This window comes from Panthera pardus, unplaced genomic scaffold, assembly GCF_024362965.1.
Source record: "Panthera pardus isolate Hobbes unplaced genomic scaffold, ASM2436296v1 HiC_scaffold_13, whole genome shotgun sequence".
NCBI lineage: Eukaryota > Metazoa > Chordata > Mammalia > Carnivora > Felidae > Panthera > Panthera pardus.
Genome location: NW_026526688.1, coordinates 132,392,161 through 132,415,636, shown reverse-complemented (window position 1 = coordinate 132,415,636; position 23,476 = coordinate 132,392,161). Strand labels below are relative to the sequence as shown.

Genomic DNA, 23,476 nt, shown 5'->3' with positions numbered 1-23,476 from the left:
AGTAGCTCAGAGAATTGCTATATATGCTATAAATCGCCAGTGTTATTTAATGTTGACAGATTATTTGGCCCCCTGATTTCCTAAGGCAATTTCTAAGTACAAAAGTGTGCATCCCCCAACCCCCAACATCCTGATCTCTTTTTCCTTTGTTAGGATGAAAGACTGGGTCGTGACAGTGAAATCCACAGGGAGCAGATGGAACGACTAGTGCGGGAAGAGTTGGAACGCTGGGAGTCTGACGATGCAGCTTCCCAGATAAGTCATGGTTTAGGCACGCCGGTGGGACTGAATGGTCAGCCACGCCCCAGAAGCTCCCGCCCTTCTTCCTCCCAGTCTGCAGACGGAATAGAAGGCGCAGGTGCAAATGGGAGTTCCAATATCCAAGTCTAAGATGTGTGTTAGTGTGTGTTCCTAATAGGGGAGAAAGGGCTGTCCTGAATGGCCAGAGCAAGTACACTATTTATATGCCCTGACCACCATATGATGCTGGTCTTTGTGACCAACTGTTAATTCTTCTGCACTTTAATTTATTTTAGATAAACTTTGCCCATGGATCAAAGAAGATTTTTTTTTCTCATATAAGAAACCTAGGTGTAAATATTGAGTACAGAAAAAAAAGTCTTTGTAAAGTACATGGAGTGGTCTGCCCACTTGCTACCATGGATGAGTCTTCTCAGTGGACAACAATGTAGCCTTTAAAGCTAGGAGAGAATTGTCAAAAGCCTTCTGAGTTTTATTTCCAGTCACAAAAATCAGTATTGTCATTTTTGCCCAGTGCATGAAGGGAAAGTAGGGGCATTCTTTCCCACTCGGGCTTGGTTTATGGACATAAAACATAGCTTGCTTTAAAGAAAGGAACCCTTTGTTTCAACTACCTTCCTGGGGCAAACATTTCCAAAAGATGAGCTGGAAAAGAACTATGAACCGTGGAATGGGTATGTAGTCATTATGCTAGAATGTGTATGAATGGTGAAGATACATGTTGAATACTGTGCTTTTTTATCATTGTATTATAGTTCATGTCCGTGGGAATAACTGTTTCATTTGTTCATACTGTTTTCACTCTCATTTAAAATGAGCTGCGTGATGGGGCGCCTGGGTGGCTCAGTCGGTTGAGTGTCCGACTTCAGCTCAGGTCATGATCTCGCGGTCTGTGAGTTTGAGCCCCGTGTCGGGCTCTGTGCTGACAGCTCAGAGCCTGGAGCCTGCTTTGGATTCTGTGTCTCCTTCTCTCTCTGCCCCTCCCATGCTCATGCTCTGTCTCTCTCTGTCTCTTAATAATAAATAAACGTTTAAAAAAAAAATAAAAAATAAAATGAGCTGCGTCAAACCACCAGATTGATTGTAGGTTAAAATGTCATCTCTAGCCATGACATAGGAAAATTAGAAGGAGCCCTGTCACTCAGTTTGACTTTTTCTTTCTTTCTTTCTTTTTTTTTCTTTTTATGTTTATTTTTGAGAGAGAGACAGACAATGAGCAGGGGAGGGGCAGAGAGAGAGGGAGACACAGAATCTGAAGCAAGTTCTAGGCTCCAAGCTATTAGCACAAGAGCAAGTTCCAGGCTCTGAGCTGTTGTTAGCACAGAGCCTGATGTGGGGCTTGAACCCACAAACCCTGAGATCATGACCTGAGCCGAAGTCAGATGCTTAACTGACTGAGCCACCCAGGTGCCCCATCAGTTTGACTTTTTCTTATAATTAGTTTAGTATAAAGATTCGTCCATATATTCTCTTCCCGCATGGTTCAATTTACTTGCAACTGAAATGAACGTTGTAACTAATCTGGGAAAGCCGACTTCCTAAATGTTTTCATTATGTACTGAGGGTTTTAACTCAGCAGATATGTTCGTTTGAAACAAAAATTTACAGGAGTTTTGAAATTCATATGCAAACATTGTAAAACTGAAGTTTGAGTTTTATGCTGTTTTAAGAATATGGAACTCAAATAGTCTGATTCAGCAGTTCAAAACTTGAATGTATAATCTAAATGGAGCTCAATTTTAATGAGAAGGAATTTCTGGTATTGAAAATCCATTCATGATCAGAACGTATCAGCCACAGTTTGAGTTTGCAGCAGTTTTTGGTTTGTTTGTTTGTTTGTGTTTTCATTAGGAGAGGGTCCCACCAAATTTATAGAGAAGAGATTATTTCTCAATAAAAAATAAAAAAATCTAATTTTTCAAAAGTGTTGAATGAGGTGACCTTTTGAGAGAGCTAATGGGACAAGCAAGAGAGAATGCGTTGCTGGTGAATTAACTCTGACTTGGAGAACAACAGAAGGGAGGCCTGAGTTTGAATGCCTGGCTTTAAGTCGTTTACGTGATTGATAGAATATGTCGGTCAAATCTTCAGTTAAAGCCTGAGCAAACAAACCTGCCTAAGCTGGCTTCTATAGAAGTGATATGCATTGGGTTTCTTTAATAGTTATTTCTCATGCTTTATTTCCATCTTTACTTTCTTTTGAATATGCTACATGAAGTTCTTTATTACTAGGTACTGAAGTTTGCATTCCAGGGATATTGAGTGTACGTATTTATGTGTGTGTACCATGTTGTTACATGTACAAACTTCAATTTGAAGTGCAGCCATTATGTGGTATCCATGTGTATTGACCACGTGCCATATATTAATTATGGTCACTAGAAAATCTTTTTATGTACTTATTATCATCTTGTTTCTCATTTCACCTGTACGATTTTACAAAATTCTTTCTTTTTACCCGTAAGTTACATACTTTTTTTTCTCTTTAGTCATGGAGAATTCCCTCCTTTTCCCTCTCCTATCATCTTCCCCTCTATATCTGTGATTTTAAGAAGATGTTACATATGCAAGTCTCTCGACAATTGAGAATTTCATTAATGTGTAATATTGAGCACTTTACTTCTTAATAAAGACTTGGTATAATAACAGATGTAATAGTTGTCTGTTTCCTAAGTAGAAGCAGCTGGGGTAATTTGCCTTGTATCATGAGACTAATTACTAAAGGTTTAGACTTTGAAACAGGCATCTTCTCTTTTATGTCCAAAAAATATGATTGACACATTACTTCTTCAGCAGTATGTACCTTCATTAAGTTATTCTGATGACTGTATAGTATTCCCTAATGTGCAACCACATTTTACTTATGCATTTCTATAGTGAATAGTTGGTTTTAATATTTCTGTTATTTCAAAATCTTTGAACGTTAATGTTAATTCCCTCGTTGACTTTTCATGAGTTCCCCCATGGGTATATAACAGGAGTCAGACTGCTGAGTGCCAGGCCTATAAATATTTAATTTTATTCAGAACTCTCAGGTTGCCCTCCGGAATGACTGCATCCGTCCATGATTCCACTACATGCATGAGATTACCAGTTTTATACGTCCCCTCACCAGCATCAGTCCCATCCAGCTTCCTGCTTTTTGTTAATGGCATGGTTTTAAAGTGAGGTCTCATTTTATTTTGCATTTCTCTGATTCCTAATTCCTAAAGTTGAACATCCCCTCATATAAATGTTCAACATTTGGGTTTCCCTTTTGGTAAGCTGCCTATTCAAACCTTGAAACTCTTACACTTTGATCTGATGGGAAACAAGTATGTTTTTGTTCATTGCTTATTTTTCTATTGGGTCATGGTCTTTTTTTGTTGATTTCCAGAAGTTCCTTGCGTGGCTTAAATATTAATACCTTATCAGTATTGGACTCTTGTTAATATTTGCTTGTTAATGTCTCTCAACTGACAACTTTGTCAATATTTCCTTAATTTTTATATAGTAAAATCATTTTTTTTTTTTTTTTTTGCTTTATTGTGTTTGGGGTTTTAAAGAGAACTTTGTAAGATCAAAAACTTTTATTTATTAAACTTAGTTTTATCTTTCACATTTAATACATCCCAAGAGTAAATTTGTATAAGGCCCACAGGTATTTTTCTCCAAATAATGAGCCAGTTTTTTATTGAATAAGTCACTTTACCTTACTGGCTCATGATGTCATTTCAGGGTCATGTATAAACTCTTTAGCCTTTTGCAAACTGATCTATGGATATTCTTGCACAACAATTTTTTTTTTTTTTTTTTGGTAAGGTCTTTTTTTTATTATGAAATTGACTGAGCTACTTTTGTGAAACTTTATTTTTCCATGCAAGTGTTCGAACAAGTTTGGTGGGCTCCTATTAGAGGGAGGACAGAGAAAAAGTTCCCACTGGAATTTAATTTGAATTGCATTGAATTTATTGTTTAGTTTGGGGACAACTGACATCTTAACACTATCAGAAACAATTCTTCACTTATTCAGAACGTCTTTAATGTCCTTTAAGTGTTTCTTAAAATTTCTTAATGATCCTATGTATTTATAATATGGTTTTATTGGTACTGTGAACAGAATCTTCTATTATATTTTCTAGTTGGTTACTGCTGATATAAAGGGAAATTACTAATGTTCTATAAATTAATCTTACATGTAGCACATGTGTTGAACTCCTTCACTAGTTCTAATAGATTCTGTATTGATTCTTTGGGTTTTCTGGGGGTAAGGCTAGTTCATTTGTAAGGACAGTATTATGTTGGAGAATAGCAGTAAGACTACACATGCTTGTTTTGTTTCTGGTATTAATGGGAATGTGTTTTAGTGTCGTAAAATAAAAGTCAAGACAAGGACTTGAGTCCTTTGGGAGGTGATACTAGGAAACAGGAGCAGGAAACAGAATGAGCCAGGAAAGGAGGAGATGCAAGCATACTGGTGTGTTAATGAGGTAGGCAACAGAAGCTCAGTTCCGTCTCTGGGAACCCTACAGAATGCCTCTCATAATTCCCCGTCTGAAGAACACTGGGCTGAGGCTTTGTCTTGATCCCTATTGGTGGAGGGGTGAACACCCCACACTTTCAGGCTACACTTGCACTGGGGCTGAAGAGTTTCTTTCAGCTTTGGAGGCCTCACAGCAGGAAAGTGAAGAGATTTGTGGTGCAGGTTTGAGGTGGGATGCTATCGACGTGATCTGAGCTCACTTGAGCTATCCACTACAGCTGCAGCTGAAATCAGAGGTGCCAAGGAGGTATGCCACAGAGCACCAAAAACATCTCCTTCATCCACCCTTTGCACCACTCAGATCCATTTGTGTCCACGTAAAGTCCACTCTGGACTTTTTGAGGGAGCCCAGCTATGATCTCTAGAAAACATACTACAGGAGGGTTAGTGGAACTGACTCGTCCCCATTGCTGCTGCTGCTCACAAGGCCATAGTTACTCCTTATCTCCTCTACCACCCTTCCTAGAGTTCCTCATTCTTGGCCAATACTTCAGCTCTACAGCATTGCTTGTTTGGTGCAGTGATCCACACCCTCATTGCTGAGGGCTCAAAGTCCTTGTCCTTTACCAGGCTGTGATTGCCTGGTTAGCATACCAGGTTACCTCTGTGAATTCTCTGCCCCATTATACAGCAGTAAAGTCTAGCTTCTCCTAACAGAGTTGACCAATGCGATACCTGCTTTCTTTGCCTACTGATCACCAGTGTGCCAATCTCAAAGTGTCTAAGTGGCAGACAGTTTGAGGTTCAGTGGAACCCTCACTGTATTCCCAGGTAAAAGTGTGCTCGCTTCATGAGGATTTAGGAGCTCCAAAAGAGCAGAGCCTCCAGCTGCAGACAGGGAAGCACAAATCCTGCAAATGGGCTGAAGGAAATGATACTGAGAGAGGCCAATATCACTAGTATGTAGACCTGTATAGTGTGACTACACTGTAAATGCTGGGAACAGGAACTCTTGGTCTCATACAGGGACCGGCAAACTTTCCATAAAGAGCCAGATAGTAAATATTTTAGGCATTATGGGCCACAGTAGTCTCTGTCATAACTCCTGTGCCATCATAGTGCAAAAGCAGCCATGGACAATACTAATACGAATGAGCGTGACTGTGTTTCAGTGAAGTTTTATTTACAAAAACAGGCAGTGGGCGGGATTTGGCCTGCAGGCCATAGTTTGCTAACTCCTGGTTTAGTGCATAGAACATGTCCTGGAGAATGGTGCTCTTGTCCCTGCGCAGGGTGTCATCCATGAACTGGCACTAGCATGACGCTAATAACCAGTGTGATGTCCTATGGGATGTAGCAGTAATAGCGAAAATGTATTGAGGACATCCTATGAGCCAAGTACTTCTAGGCACTTTACATGCATTACCTTATTTGATCTTCACACTTCTAGAGAGATAGAAACTATTAGAATCCCTATTTTATGGATAGGAAAGATACAGACTGGGGCACCTGGGTGGCTCAGTCGGTTTAGCACCGACTTCAGCTCAGATCATGATCTCACAGTTTGTGGGTTCAAGCTCCACGTCAGGCTCCATGCTGACAGCTCAGAGCCCAGAGGCTACAGCCTGCTTCAGATTCTGTGTGTGTGTGTCTGTCCCTCTCCTGCTCACACTCTGTCTCTCAAAAATGAAAACATTAAAAAAAAATAAAAAGAGAAAGATACACATTAAGCTAAATAAGTCCATCAAGGTCACAAACCTGGGTGACACATGAGTAACTGTAGAGAGGCGGCCAAATCATCACCAGCTGTCACTTATGAGAGTCCCATAGGTGCTGTTTTTGGGGGATTTACCAGGTGCAAGAATGATTCCTCAGCTTAAAAAAAGTTTGAAGATCAGGTGATGTTAATGAGCTCACTTAGTTCTAGATGTGAGTCCAGTATTTAGGTGGATACAAAATATATGCCTTTAAAGGCAATTGCCACACCGATTAGATCAAGATCAAATTATAATGAATGTAGGGTTAAATGACCTTAACTGGTTATTACAATCCTAAATCAGTATAATCCCAAAGAATCACCTGGAATTCCTATGCTCACTCCTCAGAGATTTCTCAACAGATGGGAAAAAAAATAGCTTTTTCTTTCTTTCCTTCCTTCCATAAGCATCCAGATGACCATTGATTCTTACCAGGCAAGCTTGGGAAACCCTGGGTAACCGCAAAGAAATGTGGAATCTCACAGTCACAGAGTTACTCCAATTTAGAATAGAGGTATCTTATAGTCATATTGTTCAATGGGGACAGAAAGTAGGCTGCAACATGTGAGTCAACCATTTTTTTAATGTGTATAACAAGAGACAGAAGGCCAGCAGGTACAGCAAGACAGTAGCTATGTTTGGTGGGGTTCCAGGTTTTCTTTGGGATCTTTATTCCACTGAGAATAAGCACAAACCTCGGACGGTGAGGCAGTTACGGATTACCTCCTGAATGGACTTGGTGAGGATGAGCTCTTGCAACGATTCAGGTTTGCTTGACACACAAATTCCTATGGATGTAGTGGACATTGTCTAAATTAGCCTTAAATCCTAAGCCCAAAGAATCCTCTGATTTCAGTTTCACACCTGAGAGAAGAATGTCACAGGTAAATGGCTATGTAACATTTTACTGTTTAAATTAGTAAACTGGGGGGCGCCTGGGTGGCGCAGTCGGTTAAGCGTCCGACTTCAGCCAGGTCACGATCTCGCGGTCCGTGAGTTCGAGCCCCGCGTCAGGCTCTGGGCTGATGGCTCGGAGCCTGGAGCCTGTTTCCGATTCTGTGTCTCCCTCTCTCTCTGCCCCTCCCCCGTTCATGCTCTGTCTCTCTCTCTCTGTTCCAAAAATAAATAAAAAACGTTGAAAAAAAAAATTTAAAAAAAAAATAAAAAAAAAAATAAATAAATAAATAAATTAGTAAACTGGTGCTCTGGTTTACCAATCCCCTTCTGAGGATGGCTCATGTGAATTAATTCCTCAGAGCATAATGCCCCTTGCATACACTGAAAAAAATAAAGTCCCAATTCCTAAACATGCAAAACACACTCTCCCACAAACCCAGTGAGGCCTCCCTCATCTCAACTGGTAGCCAAATCTCTTATGGAAGAGTAAATTATTAGGAGGCAACATATTTGTTCTGTAATACAGAAACAGGGTTTCAATAGAATATCTTGAAAAGTATCTTAGTGAAATTACCAGAAAATTTCTTAGAAATCTGGTTCATCAACATTTTAACAGCTGAGGCATCATCAGGAGTGGCCATCAGGACATCAGCATTGGCGAGAGCCCAAGCTTTTGGACCCAAGAATGGCATCTGTGCCAGCTCTGCTAGTCTGATCTGGGGCGCACTGAGCAGGCACTGGGGAGGCCTAAAGATTTCATATAAATACGAGTAATGCTGCTTTTCAAATATATGTAAACATTGAGGTATTGAGGTTAATGTAATTCAAATCTAAAGACCATGAAGAATGGCTTCCAAGACGAAGAAACAGAGGAGTATGTCCACTGCCCCTTCAACAACTCTCTTCAAGCCACCCATTTTCCTTTCCTTTCTTGCTGCCTCACCTAACACACCATGGAGCCTTCCACAATGAGTCTTCCTGCACCCTTTTGTAAAAGCCCCACGACAGCAATGGGAAGAGTATAAACAGTAGCTAACACTTTTCATTTATTCCTGAGATTTCCTTTCTTTTTAAAATTTTTAACATTTTATTTTTTGAGAGACAGAGAGAGACAGACTGTGAGCAGGGGAGGGGAAGAGAAAGAAGAGACACAGAATCTGAAGCAGGCTCCAGGCTCCAAGCTGTCAGCACAGAGCCCAACTTTGGGCTTGAACCCAAGAACCACGAGATCATGACCTGAGACAAAGTCAGATGCCCCATCAACGGAGCTACCCAGGTGCCCCAGGTTTCTTTTACTTTAAACCAAATTAATATATCTTCTCCCATTACAGATTAGTACTTCTGACATCCAAGAAAATAAAAACAAAATTCAAAAGGATATAGACATAGTCTGATTTCTAAATTTCTATAAATTAGTATGTTCTTTTATACTTTATAGGATATACGCTTTTACGTTACTTTTAAAAATGGTCCTTAATTTAAAAACCGTTAAGATGGCAAATTTTATGTTATAGGTTTACCATAATAATTAAAAACAGAATTATATAAAAAGGATATAAGGGGGGCGCCTGGGTGGCTCAGTCGGTTGAGCGCCGACTTTGGCTCAGGTCACGATCTCGCGGTCCGTGAGTTCGAGCCCCGCATCGGGCCCCTGTGCTGACAGCTCAGAGCCCGGAGCCTGTTTCAGATTCTGTGTCTCCCTCTCTCTGACCCTCCCCTGTTCATGCTCTGTCTCTCTCTGTCTCAAAAATAAATAAACGTTAAAAAAAATTTAAAAAGGATATAAGGAAATTGCACTATAAAAGGATGATAGGTATAAGAGGATACATTTAAATTCTTTTTTATTTCATTTTTTAAATGTTTGTTTATTTTTGACAGAGTACCAGTGGGGAAGGGGCAGACAGAGGGGGACAGAAGATCCAATGTGGGCTCTGCTCTGACAGGCTGACAGCAGCAAGCTGGATGTGGGGCTCGAACTCAATAACCATGAGATCATGACCTGAGAGGATGTCAGACACTGAACCATGACCCTCTTTCTTATTTTAAAAGTGAGTGTTGGGGCGCCTGGGTGGCGCAGTCGGTTAAGCGTCCGACTTCAGCCAGGTCACGATCTCGCGGTCTGTGAGTTCGAGCCCCACGTCAGGCTCTGGGCTGATGGCTCGGAGCCTGGAGCCTGTTTCCGATTCTGTGTCTCCCTCTCTCTCTGCCCCTCCCCCGTTCATGCTCTGTCTCTCTCTGTCCCAAAAATAAATAAAAAACGTTGGAAAAAAAAAAATTTATTAAAAGTGAGTGTTAATATATTGGGCTGTTTTGTTTCTTCTGTTAAGTGTATTTTGTGTGTGAAGCACAGATATTACTCTCTGTATAATGGGAGAAGACTGTATACAGAGAACTATGAGGAAGCCAGAGTTATACACCAAGAACAGGAAAAACTGATTAACCCTAATGGTCACATAATAGGGTAAAAAGAGTGTGTGACAACATGTTACAAGACAGTGCATTAATGAAATATCATTAAAAAAAGTTTCTGAAAAATACAATGTTATGAAATATATATATATACACATATATATACACATACACACACACACACACACATATATATATATATATATATATATATATATATATAATGTTATGTCCCTCCCTGGACTGATATTGTGACAATATGGCAGGGCACCCAATGACACTAAGTGATACTCCAAGATGACCAGTTGCAAAGGGTCCACACTGGTGATCCTCAACCTCAATTCTGAAAAATGTTTACTTTCATAAAAAGGAGGATTCATTGCAATCCGATCCCCTGGAGTGGATCCTGGAATGACTAAGCATGTTAGTGTAATCTGAATAAAGTGTGTAGTTTAAGTAATAATAATGTACCAATGTTAACTTCTTACTTCTGACATGTACCATGATATATAAAATGTTAGTAAGGAAAGTTGGGTAAAGTATATCTGGGAATTTTTCCATACTACCTTTGCAACTCTTCTGTTAAATCTAAAATTATTCCAGAATTAATACTTCATTAAAAGGGGGAGGAAAGGACTTAAGTAAGGCTGGACCTATGCACACAGGAACACAAAACATGAGAACAGCAACAAGGAGGAGTATACAAGCATCATTTCAGAAATAGCACAGAGAGAAGGAAGTAGTGATCGGGAGGGGGCATGCGGCGGGCATCCATGCACTGCTAACGTCCTGTTTCTTTGCCTAGATTGGTAGCTCCACCAGCATGTTCCTTTTTTGATACTTCACTGGACTACACTTTTCCCCACATGACCCTTCAATAAAAAAGAAGTTAAGGGGCGCCTGGGTGGCTCACTAAGTTAAGTGTCCTACCTCAGCTCAGGTCATGATCTCACAGCTCACGAGTTTGAGCCCCATGTCGGACTCTGTGCTGACAGCTCAGAGCCTGAAGCCTGCTTCAGATTCTGTGTGTCCCTCTCTCTCTGCCCCTCTCCTGCTCCTGTGCTCTCTCTGTCTCAAAAATAAATAAACATTAAAAAAAATTATATATAAAAAAAAAAGAAGTTAAGAAATAGTTCCCTATTACTGATAAGGGTTAGAACAAAGAGAAGATCCGTGAATAAGAGATGTATATGTAGGAATGAAAAAGTCTGTAGGGGGCAGTTATGACAGGTAGTGTATCATAACTAAGTTTCAGAGGCAGAGAGAATCTTGGAAATGACCAGGTCCTGGCATGGGCAGGGCTTTCTGGAGTAACCCTGGAGATGCTGATGCAGCGGGGCTCATAGGGCCTGGCCATCTGTATTTGAGCAAAGTGCCCCAAGAGGCTCTGATCCTTGCCCTGATCACAGACCACTGAACTGCTCCAGCAAGGGTCACAATTCCCAGTCCTCCACACCTACAAAGGCCAGCAGAGACCCCTGAGGTGCTCTGATTCCACTAGAGAAATCTCAGTACGTTCTAATAATCTTAAAAGGCTCATCAAAGCTTTTTCTATCACAATGGGGTTTTTTTGCCCTATAAATAACACTGGGTTTTTCCAACATAGATTAGATTTCGTACTTCCACCACTGCATCTGTACATTTGTTATTATGATTTATTAAATAATGGCAAATCACAGATTCATCTAATACTGGAGCTGGAGGGCAATGAACTCTCTATTCATTTTAAAGATGAGGAAACTAATACCAGAAATATTAATAACTTGTCACAAGTTCCCAGCATTCAATTCTGTTTTAGGTTGATAAACTAGATGTCTTCCCCATGGTTACTGTATGACCAGATGAACTAATACACAGTCCATAATATCACTAGTTTATGACTTGAGTTCTTTCATGTATAAATCAGTTCGCTGCGGTTTCTAGAAAAATAATTCTTGCTGAACAGTATGATGCCAAATGAAGAGACGACAAAAACACTTCATTGAATGCTTAAAATAAATCAAGACACTCCCTATTTAATGTGCACATAAATCATGTAAATTCAAGAAGAATTTAAGAAAATTTTTTAAGAAATAACAATTTTAGGTAGGCAATTATAAGGAAAATAACAATCATGCATGCCAAGGCTACGTGATTCTTCCACAGGCCCCAAGGGGAGATATCGATGCCCTGGTTTACCAAAAATTCTTCGCCAGTACATCTGAAATTCAACAGAAAAAGAATGTAACTTTACCCTTAGTTATCTGTCAAGTTTTACTCTTAATGTATTCACAGTTCCCATAGGTTCCAAGTCTTAAAGAACTATGCCTTTATATATAATGGGTAACAATGAGGGCTTACAATTCTGCTGGATACTATGCTAAGCACTCCATATGTAACAGTTTAGTTAATCCCTGAAACAACCCAGTGAAATAAATATTATACCCATTTAAAAAGATGAAGAGACTAAGGTTTAAGGAACTTAGCCAAGTCCACCGATTCACACTTTGAATTCAGTCGCTAATCTCTGAAAATTCATTTGTTTTCAGATCTCTGATGCTGCTCTCACTCCTGACAGGGAAAACCTCAGTTTTAACAGCTGACATCTAAGGCCCCTACCAAGTTGATCAAAGCTCTTTACAGAGCTCACTACCCACCAACCAGATATACAAAGAAACACACGCTAAGAATTCTAAAGCTAGGAAAAGAGGTGAGCGAGGGCTTCCTGCCCCCGCTGCTCTCGCAGCAGGGCTGGAATGAGCACTGCAGATACTCAGCAGCAGGCCCACCTAATCAGGTGTAAGCCTCGGTGGGGGCTGAGCTAGAGCAGGATGGAGCGGCCCTGCCACAGTTTAGAAAAGCGCCTTGTCCTAAAACTACCTGGTGCAGCCATACTGACTACCTGGTACGCCATGTGTGTGCAGCTCCTCCAAAAATGTTATACCAAGACAGAAGAGAGTGGGCAGAATATAGAAAACTTCTCTTCATACAGGTTTTTCAGAAATACTTCAAAATAACAATTTGCCCTATTACTAAGAATTATTTCTATTCTACTTGAGAATAGTTCATGAGATTCTGGATACCAGCATTCTCTTTTCTTTCATTGATCGATGTAGCAAAATCAAACCATTAACAACAATCATCGACAAGAAAAGGGTTATTCAATTTTTAAAACAACATCCTCTGATTTTATCAAAATCTGCATTTCTGTTTGACATTATGCAAAAAAATGGGACTTCTTTCTCAGTTTACTGAAAGGTGTTTCCTCCTTTGGAGGATACATCCCTCAAAAAGGATGTTCTGGGTCAGTTTAAAAGAAAAAAAAGATAGTCCTGTAGACCTCGATTTCATAATGTCTCCTAGTAAATGCAGGAGGAAGAGGCAAGTGCCCACAGCGCGGCAGGACAACGATCCTCCCCTCTGCTGCCCTCTTAGCTCTTGCTCCTGGCCTTGGGTTGGGCTTACAGGAAGCCATAAGTTTATGGATCCATACACTTCACACACTCCATACAATTCCAATATTCCAAGGCTTTGGTAAAATATCAAAGCAGCTCATTTCAAACTCAAGTGTTCGGAAAGTCAAAACTAAAACTCACAATCAAAACAGCCAATGAATCTTTTTTAAAGGCCCCCAATGAACAACGTATCAGAAACATTTCTCCATCTGAAGTACAATTTTCACTGAAGCAAGTGCCAAGGAGATGGGCACTGGTGTACAACCCAGAGAAGTCAGTGAAAGGACCTACACCAGCCAAGCGGCCCAGTGGGCTTTCTACATACACCACAATAGTAAACAAATCCACTACGACACTGAATACCAACTTACGTCGCATAACTACAGGTATTATTTGTTGTTACGTTGAGTCCTGGGCAGAAGTTTTGTCCCAAAAATTCATTATGCTGCAAAGCCTATAACACAAGGGGGATGGGGCAAGGTAAACAGTTTTAAATTTCAAAAAACTTCAAAGAATTATCATGTACTCCTAGTTTAATCTTTATTGCTATTTCTACAAACAAACCAAGCTTCACGTTCACAGTCTCTGCCACACCAGAGCAACTAAAATTCTTTTCCTTGGCAACTGAGTAGTCTAAGGTTGAGATTTTAGCTTCCAAAACAAAGGGAAGTAAAGTAGTTGACAAAGAGGGGAGACCTCTGGCTCCTTCCTTCTTCTCTCCCCAATTTTATAATCCCACAGTGTACTCAAAATCATACAGCAGTACTCAGTGACTATCGTTTATTTATGGTGAGAATCTTTTGTGTTATTCGTGTTTATTTTCATCAAAACCAGTGCTAATTCTTGGGAGTTAGGAACCCAATTATACTATATTAAGACAGTTTTCTTTGGAGTTGATTAGCTTTCTAAAACCAAGATAGTGGCTGTATTATATGCTCTTTGTTTTTTGGGGGGGGTTTTTTGTTTGTTTTTTTCTGAATTCAATATAAAATACGTATTCTAGGCCCCCCATTCTCTATTTTCATAGTGAACTGAAACACAACTATATTTCTTTATATCAATTAGTCAATCTTTCTCCCTCATGAGGAGTTATCTCCCCACCCTTCACCTCCTTCAGACAACTGGGTAACTGGGGAAACCTCAGGTGATTATCAAGGTGATCTAAGGCTTAATAGAAAACTCTCCTTCATTGCTCCTAAAAAAGAAACCCCTGGAGACCTTCACAGTTCACAGTGGGAGACAAGGTTGTTAGGCTTTATTCTGGTTGTCCCTAGCTTGGGAATTCTAATCCTAGAATTAATCCTGTGCTAGGATCACAGAAACAGATGAGGAAAACTCACCGCAAAGCCATATCGAGGAATGCTGAAGTACTGAAACCATGATAGCCAAGGCTGGATGGTTGTGAGATTTACCAACAGCCCTGAAAATATCTACAAAAAGAAAATACCAAGAATTAGACCTGGTAAGGGGATTTCATGAAGAATTACAGAGAATATCTCCTTTAAGTGCCCTACAACCTTTATAAACATTTCTGTTAAGACCAACTCTGGACATTCCTTCCATTCCTCTTTGTATGAGTATGCCTCTCTATCACTGAGGCTGTTTATGGTTCTCAGGGAATGACAATATATAATATATGTGCCATTTAATTGGAAGACCCTTAAATTTCAAGGCTTTTACTTTCTGTAACTGCACACAATGAAAGGTCAAGAAGTACTGACTGTTCTCACGATACAGACACTATATGTTCCCACCAATACATACACCAGATCATATCCTGAACATCTCATTCCTCTATTTCCAAAACACAGTATGATTTGTTATTTAAAAACGTTTGCATTCTATCTCTGCATGACTATAAAAATAATTTGGGGGTCAGGATGCATACTTAACCTACAGCCTGGAACTGGTATATAGCACAATGTGGTGAAGTGAAGCATAAAATATGGTGAATACCTTCATTTAAAGCTACCAAAAACCAGGTGACGGGGTGGCTCAGTCAGTTAAGCATCCAATTTCAGCTCAGCTCATGATCTCATGGTTCATGAGTTCAAGCCCTGCATTGGGCTCTATGCTGACAGCCTGCTCTAGATTCTGTGTCTCCCTCCCTCTCTGCCCCGCCCCTGCTCATGCTCTCTCTCTCTCAAAAATAAACAAACATTAAAAAAAAAATTTAAAGCTACCATAAAACAGTATGACAATGAAGATCCCAGGAAGGATTACTCCAGCAACAGATGGCTACATGAGAAGAGGTTCATATAAAATTTCTAACTGGCCCTAGGAATGCTGGGATAGACATAACCTGACGTCGCTGAGGGACTACATATTTTTGAACTCCACCTAACCAGGTGCTTAATATACGACACACGGCGTCTCTGAGTAACATGGTTTTATGACTGGTTTTAAAAGTTCTATATACAAACATTTAAATAATAAGACGAAGCATCTAATATAAAACAAGACATTTTTATGTATTGATGACATGTTATTTATTGGATAATACAGAAAATACATGCAAGGTTTATCAATTTCTCAATAATGTTTAGATTTCAAACTCACAAAGTTTGTCAAAGTTTGTGCTGATTATTTTCCTTTTAAAGACATCTATTCCTATTCTAGCAGAAAGAACATGTATATTAATAGACTAAGCATTCCTGTTTACTTCATGTTGTAGGGGGCAATGTGGTAACTAGTTGATTCATGTACTGATTCATCTATGTGCATGTAAAATTAAGGGACATGTAAGATTAGGATTCAGTAACTACTTAAAAAAAAAAAGGTAAGTAGAAATATATTCATATAAGGGAATGTCAGGAACGCAGAAAGGCAGAGACACAGTACTGTGTGGGTTCTGGAATGCTTCAGTATTTTTAGACACTCCTTTTCAAAATACAGGAGGGACCCAAGACAGACTACCCACACTGCAGACCATTTTGTTTCTCATGGAACTTAGCTATTCCCTTGGAAAGGAGTAGATACATCCAAACCATTAAGTTATTGCTTAAACCAGTCAGCAGTTCTCTAACACTAGCATAGAAGTTGGGCAATTGACTGCTGTTTATATAGGGAATCTTAAAATCAAAATTTTTCTGTTTTTTTTTAAGTTTATATTTAAATTCTAACTAATTAACTAACATACACTGTAATATTAGTTTCAGGTATGCAATTTAGTGATGCAACACTTGCATATACCTGGTCCTCATCACAACAAGTACACTCCGTAATTGCCATCGCCTATTTAACCCATCTGCCCACCCACCTTCCCTCTGGTAACCATCACATTTTCTATGGTTAAGAGTCTGTTTCTTAGATTGCCTCTCTCTCTTTCGTTTCCCTTTCCTTGTTCATTCTGTTTCTTAAATTCCACATATAAGTGAAATAATATGGTATTTGTCTTTCTCTAACTTCTTTCACTTAACGCTCTCTAGCTCCATCCATGTCATTAAAAATGGCAAGATTTTATTCTTTTTTATGACTGAGTAATATTCCATTGTGTATATATACCACCTCCTCTTTATCTATTCATCAGTGGATAGACATTTGGGATCTTTCCATAATTTGGCTATTGTTGATAATGTGGCTATAAACACAGAGGTGCATGTATCCCTTCAAATCTGTATTTTTATATCCTTTGGGTAAATACCTAGGAGTACAATTATTGGATCATAGAGTAGTTCCATTCTTAACTTTCTGAGAACCTCCATACTGTTTTCCAAGTGGCTGCACCAGTTTGCATTCCCACCAACAATCTAAGAGGGGTCCCCTTTCTCCACATCTCTACCAATAAATGTTGTTTCTTTTGTTGTTAATTTTAGCCATTCTGACAGCCATTTAGACATTCTTCACAAAATGAAAAGGAAAATTCATTTTGAATTTGTTTTTGTGTATGGTGTACGAAAATGGTCCATTCTTTTGCATGTAGCTGTCCAGTTTTCCCAGCACCATTTGTTGAAGAGACGGTCTTTTTTCCATTGGATATTCTTTCCTGCTTTGCCAAAGATTAATTGGCCATATACTTGTGGGTTCATTTCTGGATTTTCTATTCTTTTCCATTGACCTTTGTGTCTGTTTTTGTGCCAGTACTATGCTGTCTTGATCACTACTGTTTTGTATTATAACTTGAAGCCCAGAATTGTGATGCCTCCAGCTTTGCTTTGCTTTTTTCAAGATTGCTTTGGCTATTCGGGGTCTTTTGTGGTCCCACACACATTTTAAGATTGTTAGTTTTAGCTCTGTGAAAAATATTGGTGGCATTTTGATGGGGATTGCATTAAATGTGTAGATTGCTTTGGTAGTATAGACAGTTTAACAATATGTGTTCTTCAAATCGATGAGCATGGGATGTTTTTCCATTTCTTTGTGTCCTCTTCAATTTCTTTCATCAGCGTTCTATAGTTTTCAGAGTACAGATGTTTTTACCTTTTTGGTTAGGTTTATTCCTACATATCTCATGGTTTTTGGTGCAATTTTAAATGGGATTGGTTGCTTGATTTCTCTTTCTGCTGCTTCATTATTGGTGTATAGAAATGCAACAGATTTCTGTATGATGATTTTGTATCCTGTAACTTTACTGAATTCATGTATCAGTTCTAGTAAAATTTTTTGGAGTCTTTCAAACTTCCTATATAGAGTATCATGTCATCTGCAAATAGTGACACTTTTACTTCTTCCTTATCAATTTGGATGACTTTTATTTCTTTTTGTTGTCTGATTGCTGTGGCTGGGACTTCCAGTACTATGTTGAAAAAAAAGTGGTGAGAGTGGACATCCCTGTCTTATTTCTGACCTTAGAGGAAAACCTCTGTTTCCCCCATTGAGGATGTGGGGTTTATGTGGCCTTTATTATATTGAGGTATATTCTCTCCAACCCTACTTTGTTGAGAATTTTTATCATGAATGGATGTAGTACTTTGTCAAATGCTTTTTCTGCACCAATTGAAAGGATATGGTTTTTATCCATTCTTTTATTAATGTGGTGTATCATGTTGATTGATTGCAAATACTGAGCCACCCTTGCAACCTAGGAATAAATCCCACTTGATTGTGGTGAATGATTCTTTTAATGCACTGTTGGATTCAGTTTGCTAGTATTTTATTGAGAATTTTTGCATCCATGTTCATCAGGGATATTGGCCTATAGTTGTCTTTTTTAGTGGAGTCTTTGGTTTTGGAATCAGGGTAATGCTAGTCTCTTGGAATGAATTTAGAAGGTTTCTTTCCTTTTCTATTTTTTAGAATAGTTTAAGAAGAATAGATATTAACTCTTCTTTAAGTGTTTGGTAGATTTCTCCTAGGAAACTATCTGGTCCTGGACTTTTGTTTGTTGGGAGACTTTTTATAACTGATTTAATTTCTTTGCTGGTTATTGATCTGTTCAAGTCTTCTATTTCTTCCTGTTTAAGTTTTGGTAGTGTATATGTTTCTAGGAATTTATCCATTTCTTCCAGGCTGTCCAATTTGTTAGTATATAGTTTTTCATAATGTTCTCTTATAATTGTTATTTCTGTGGTGTTGGTTGTGACCTCTCCACTCTTTTTTAATTTTATTTATTTGGGCCCTTTCTCTTTTCTTTTTGATAAGTCTGGCTAGATGTTTATCAATTTTATTCTTTGAAAGATTCAGCCCCTGGTTTCATTTATCTGCTGTATGGTTCTTTCTTTTTCTTTCTTTCTTTCTTTTCTTTCTTTTTAGCTTCTGTATCATTTATTTCTGCTCTAATCTTTATTATTTCTCTCCTCTGCTGGCTTTAGGCTTCATTTGTTGTTCTTCTAGCTCCTTTAGTATAAAGTTAGGTAGTTTATTTGAGATTTTTCTTGCTTCTTGAGGTAATATACTTTCCTCTTAGAATTACTTTTGCTTCATCCCAAAGGTTTTGGACCATTGTGTTTTCATTTTCATTTGTTTCCATGTATTTTTTTTAACTTGTTCTTTGGTTTATTGGTTGACCCATTCATTGTTTAGTAGCATGTTATTTAACTTCCATGTATTTGTGGTCTTTCCAAATTTTTTCTTGTAGCTGATTTTCAAGTTTCATAGGGTTGTTATATGAAAATATCCATGGTATGATCTCAATCTTTTTTATTTGTTGACCCATTTGTGATCTATTCTGGAGAATGGCCCATGGGCACTTGAAAAGAAAGTGCATTCTGCTGCTCTAAGATGGAATGTTCTGAATATATCTGTTAAGTCTATCTGGTCCAGTGTGTCATTCAAAGCCATTGTTTCCTTGTTGATTTTCTGCTTGGATGATCTGTCCATTGCTGTAAGTGAGGTGTTAAAGTCCCCTACTATTATTGTATTACTATCAATGGGTTCCTTTATGTCTCATTAATAGTTATATATTTTTGGGTACTTTCATGTTGGGGGCATAAATATTTATAATTGTTAGATCTTCTTGTTGGATTGTCCCCTTTATTATGATATAGTGCCCTTCTGCATCTTAGTCTTTCGTTTAAAGTCTAGTTTGGTTTTTGAAGTTCCAGTTTATCAAGGTTTCACTATATGCCACCAAGAAGAATCTTTTAAAAACTCATTTGCAACAAAATGCTAACTAAATTTATAGCAATAATATTAGAATAGTAGCCAAAAAGGCTAGGGAATGTCAAGAAAAAGCTGTACATTCTCTAATATAAGCTATCCTTCAATACATGGCCTCCTTAAAGCAGAGAATCTAATTTACAGAATCCTCCAAGCTGGTTTCAGGTAACAGATAAATTTGCAGGAAAGAATAAGGGGAAATAATTTATTCTTAGCGAAGCACAGTTTCTACTCACCATCATAAACACAAAGGAGATGGTCATGAGAAGTGTTGCTATGGACACCACACTCTGGCCTGCTGCTATGGCCAGTGCCATAGAACTGGCTGAATAAGCCACCATCATAAGGGTAAACATCATGATGAAGAAAGCCTCCACAACTGGTTTCAATCCTTGGTTGGGAAGAAAAGAGGGGGTTGAATCCAATAGGTAACAGTGTATTTGAGAGCGCTCTGTGCAAATGGCACTATAATATTTTGAGAAACAAATATCAGAATAAAGAAAATTCATCCTCTATCCGACCACCCCATCCTACTGTATAAAGTTATCATACACTTTCTTTTTATACTTACTGTATAAGCACATTTCTATGTAACATCTATGCTCCTTTATGTGTAATTATTAACAATTTCTGAGTGCCTGAGATGGACAGCTGTAGGCAACACAAGTGGTCACAATTCTACAGCCATTTCTTCTAAGAAGGAAACTTGTCAAGAGCGCATTCGTTCTACCCAGACATCACCACATGACTACTGGCTATAACTGCGTTGTGTGAAGAAACTGGGAAGATGAAGATTATGTGACCTTCCAGTGGTTTCACTATCTGGGGTAATGTCTCCACAAGCCAAGTCTCCCAAGACAAATCACCATATAACTCTGGGATTGAGGGTGGGGCTAAATAAATTTCATAAGACTACTTTACAAATCATAATGGACTAATATTATGGGTCATATAATCTGAAGATTTTGGAAGGAGCCTGAGGATCTAGGTTCTATGCCTAAATATTTGACACACCTCTTATTTGTAAAATGGAAGTTTAATTCAATCAGTGAATCTTCTTAGTGCTTTAGTTATATATATATATTTATATATATATATATATATTTATATATAAATATATATATATATTTATATATAAATATATATATATATTTATATATAAATATATATATAAATTTATTTTATTTATTTATTTAATATATAAATATTATATTTATTTTAATATTTAATATTATATAAATATATATTTATAATTATATTATATATTATATATTATATATAATTAAAATATATAATTATATAATAATATAAATATATAATATTTAATAATATTAAATATTATAAATAAATAAAAAATTATTTATTTATATAAATATAAATATATATTTATATTATATAAAAATATAAATATATATTTATATAAAAAATATATATATTTTTTATTAAAATATATATTTCTGATGTGTATGTGTTTATGTGTATCAGTAAAATATATGGAAATTCTGATGCAGTGAGCCTGGGGTAAAGCCTAAACACAATGCACAGATGAATCTAATAACCACACCTATCAAACAAGTATTTGTATTAAACTAAGAAGCCCCAAAAGTCACATCTTTCACTATCTTCACACACAAACACATGCACACACACAAAAATATAAATGGTACTAAATATTCCAGCTCCTCCAGCACAGTGTCAAACAATCTTGTGAATTCTTTCCATGTTTGTAAATGATACATAGCATCTCACAGTAAAATACAGTTTTATAAAAAGTTTTTAAAGTTAGTTGGGGACAAGTCTTGAAAAAATGTCCTCAGGGAAATTATTGAGAGTGTGCACAATGGATAGATGTCTCCTTATCTCACTGGCGTGGCTTAGAGTTTGAGAACCAAAAACATGCTGGTATAAACAAATTGGCCCGCCCTCATATCCAAGACTAAAGACACATACCTTTTGTCATGTTGCTTACCTAACAAGAAGTATATTATACAAGTAAATATAATACTTGGTAATATCCTCATGGGTAGTAAATCAGATATCAGTTTTCCAAAGAAATAAGATGACACTCTGTAGTATCCACTGATATATTCATGTCTGAAAAAGAAAAACTCATCCTACATTAGTTTAGGAAGGCAGAGAACAGATTAGATTGCTCACTGTACAGACTTCTGCTGCCACCAGGGGTCTAACAACTACAGCTTCTCACATCCTGGAGGTGAACACCCGGCCTCCATCCTTGTCAGCATCAGGCACCATCTTGGGTGGGGGCCTCTCCTGGGATGTCACCTCCATGCAGGTTTGTGCAACACCCTTCTTCTCATTATAGAACTCCCTCCGAGTGCCGCCCATTCTGCTCCCTGAGCACCTGCTCCCAGTGAGCAGATCTGTCTCTTCCCTCTCTCCCAGCACTGGAGCTCAGCTGTGGTATCAGCTTTACTTTCTCCCCACTTTTGATTATGAAGAAGGTGACACTGCTATCCTCTGAACTTCCTAATGCAGTCTTGGATCACTTCTTCCAACCTCATGATAAAATAGAAAATGGCACTTCTTCCTTCAATGATCAAATCCTCCAACCATACATCCCTGTCAGCTATGAAATCCTGTTTTCTTTCCTCTCTACTTCTAGATCCCTTCCTCTTCCTGACATCTTCCTCCTATAATTCCAAACTCCTCCACCAACATCTTTATTCTTTCCCTCTGGAAGGATTCCTTTCCTCAGCATGTAAATATGGGCAAATTTCTTCCAACTTTAAAAAACACAAGAAACAAAACAGCCCATACCTTCTTTTAAGGCTGCCCTTTGCCTTCTTCTAGTCCCCCTCCCATTGAGGGCTAAGCTGGGTTCACATTCTTTGTCAACTTTACCTCCTTACCTTATATTTACTGGCTCAATCCACTACTTTCTCTCTACCAAGCCCCTCTAACTTTTCTTGTGAAAGGCCATTAAGACTTATCATTTGCTAAAAACAAAAGCTCCTTTTCAGCCCCTTTATTGCTGGCTTTATCTGCAGCATTTGGATTTGCTGGCTCTGCCCTAATCTTGAACTCCTTTTTCCCTTGGTATCAGGTCCCGCAGGTTCATGACTGCCTTTTCAGTCTCTGGATGCTTTTTCTCAACATTGGCAATCCCTAGGTACCACCCTGCAGCCCAATACAGGATATGACCAGTTTGACCAACACCCCCTGATACAAGACAGCCCCCTTCCTGGAACAGAGACCTACTCACATAAAGAGCTTCTTCTCAACCACAAAAAGCTCCACAGCTGAGATACTGCTGAAACACTGGTTGGTCGTGAGGAAGAAGAGCACCCCTGATCTGCAATGAGAGAAAGGGAAAAAAAAGCACTGCAGTCGATTAAACATTCTTAGATCAATTTTCTACCCATGAAACTCTCTCCTCAAATGATACCTTATAACATCAAATAGAACACTGTTCTGGTTTAAACAGAGGGAACTATGAGCTCCATCAGCTCTCTCCCTACCATCTCTCTGTACACACAGTGGTACCCCTGGGACTCCACAGAGCACAGTTTGGAAGTCACAGTCCTGGATTGCTATGGATTGAATTGTGTCCTCCCCAAATTCCTATGTTGAAGGCTAAACCTTCAATGAGATGATATTTAGAGACAATTCTGTCTTTGGGAGGTAATGAGATTTAGATGAGACCATGAGGGTAGAGTCCCCATGACAGGATTAGTGTCCTTAAAAGAAAGGGAGAG

General features: G+C 38.5%; 2 protein-coding genes across 7 annotated transcripts in view; one reads left to right on the top strand and one right to left on the bottom strand.

The window, feature by feature from the left end:
* Positions 1 to 2,911, top strand: part of PKD2 (polycystin 2, transient receptor potential cation channel) — a 54,662-nt gene extending 51,751 nt beyond the window's left edge. Inside the window, exon 15 of the mRNA XM_019464772.2 lies at positions 154 to 2,911. Within this exon, the coding sequence (XP_019320317.1) occupies positions 154 to 390 (237 nt within the window). The 3' untranslated portion in view covers positions 391 to 2,911. The remainder of the gene's footprint in view (positions 1 to 153) is intronic.
* An 8,856-nt stretch (positions 2,912 to 11,767) lies between these two features.
* Positions 11,768 to 23,476, bottom strand: part of ABCG2 (ATP binding cassette subfamily G member 2 (Junior blood group)) — a 120,115-nt gene continuing 108,406 nt past the window's right edge. For 5 of the 6 annotated variants that reach the window (XM_019464710.2, XM_053901399.1, XM_019464747.2 and 2 more), the window contains 6 exons: positions 22,984 to 23,073; positions 21,727 to 21,851; positions 19,994 to 20,148; positions 14,561 to 14,650; positions 13,592 to 13,674; positions 11,768 to 11,986 (listed from right to left, as the gene is read on the bottom strand). In XM_019464710.2, coding sequence (XP_019320255.2) covers positions 11,839 to 11,986; positions 13,592 to 13,674; positions 14,561 to 14,650; positions 19,994 to 20,148; positions 21,727 to 21,851; positions 22,984 to 23,073 — 691 coding nt within the window. In that variant the 3' untranslated portion in view covers positions 11,768 to 11,838. Of the gene's footprint in view, positions 11,987 to 13,591; positions 13,675 to 14,560; positions 14,651 to 19,993; positions 20,149 to 21,189; positions 21,852 to 22,983; positions 23,074 to 23,476 lie in introns of those variants that run through there. The other variant, XM_019464761.2, reaches the window with a different exon arrangement.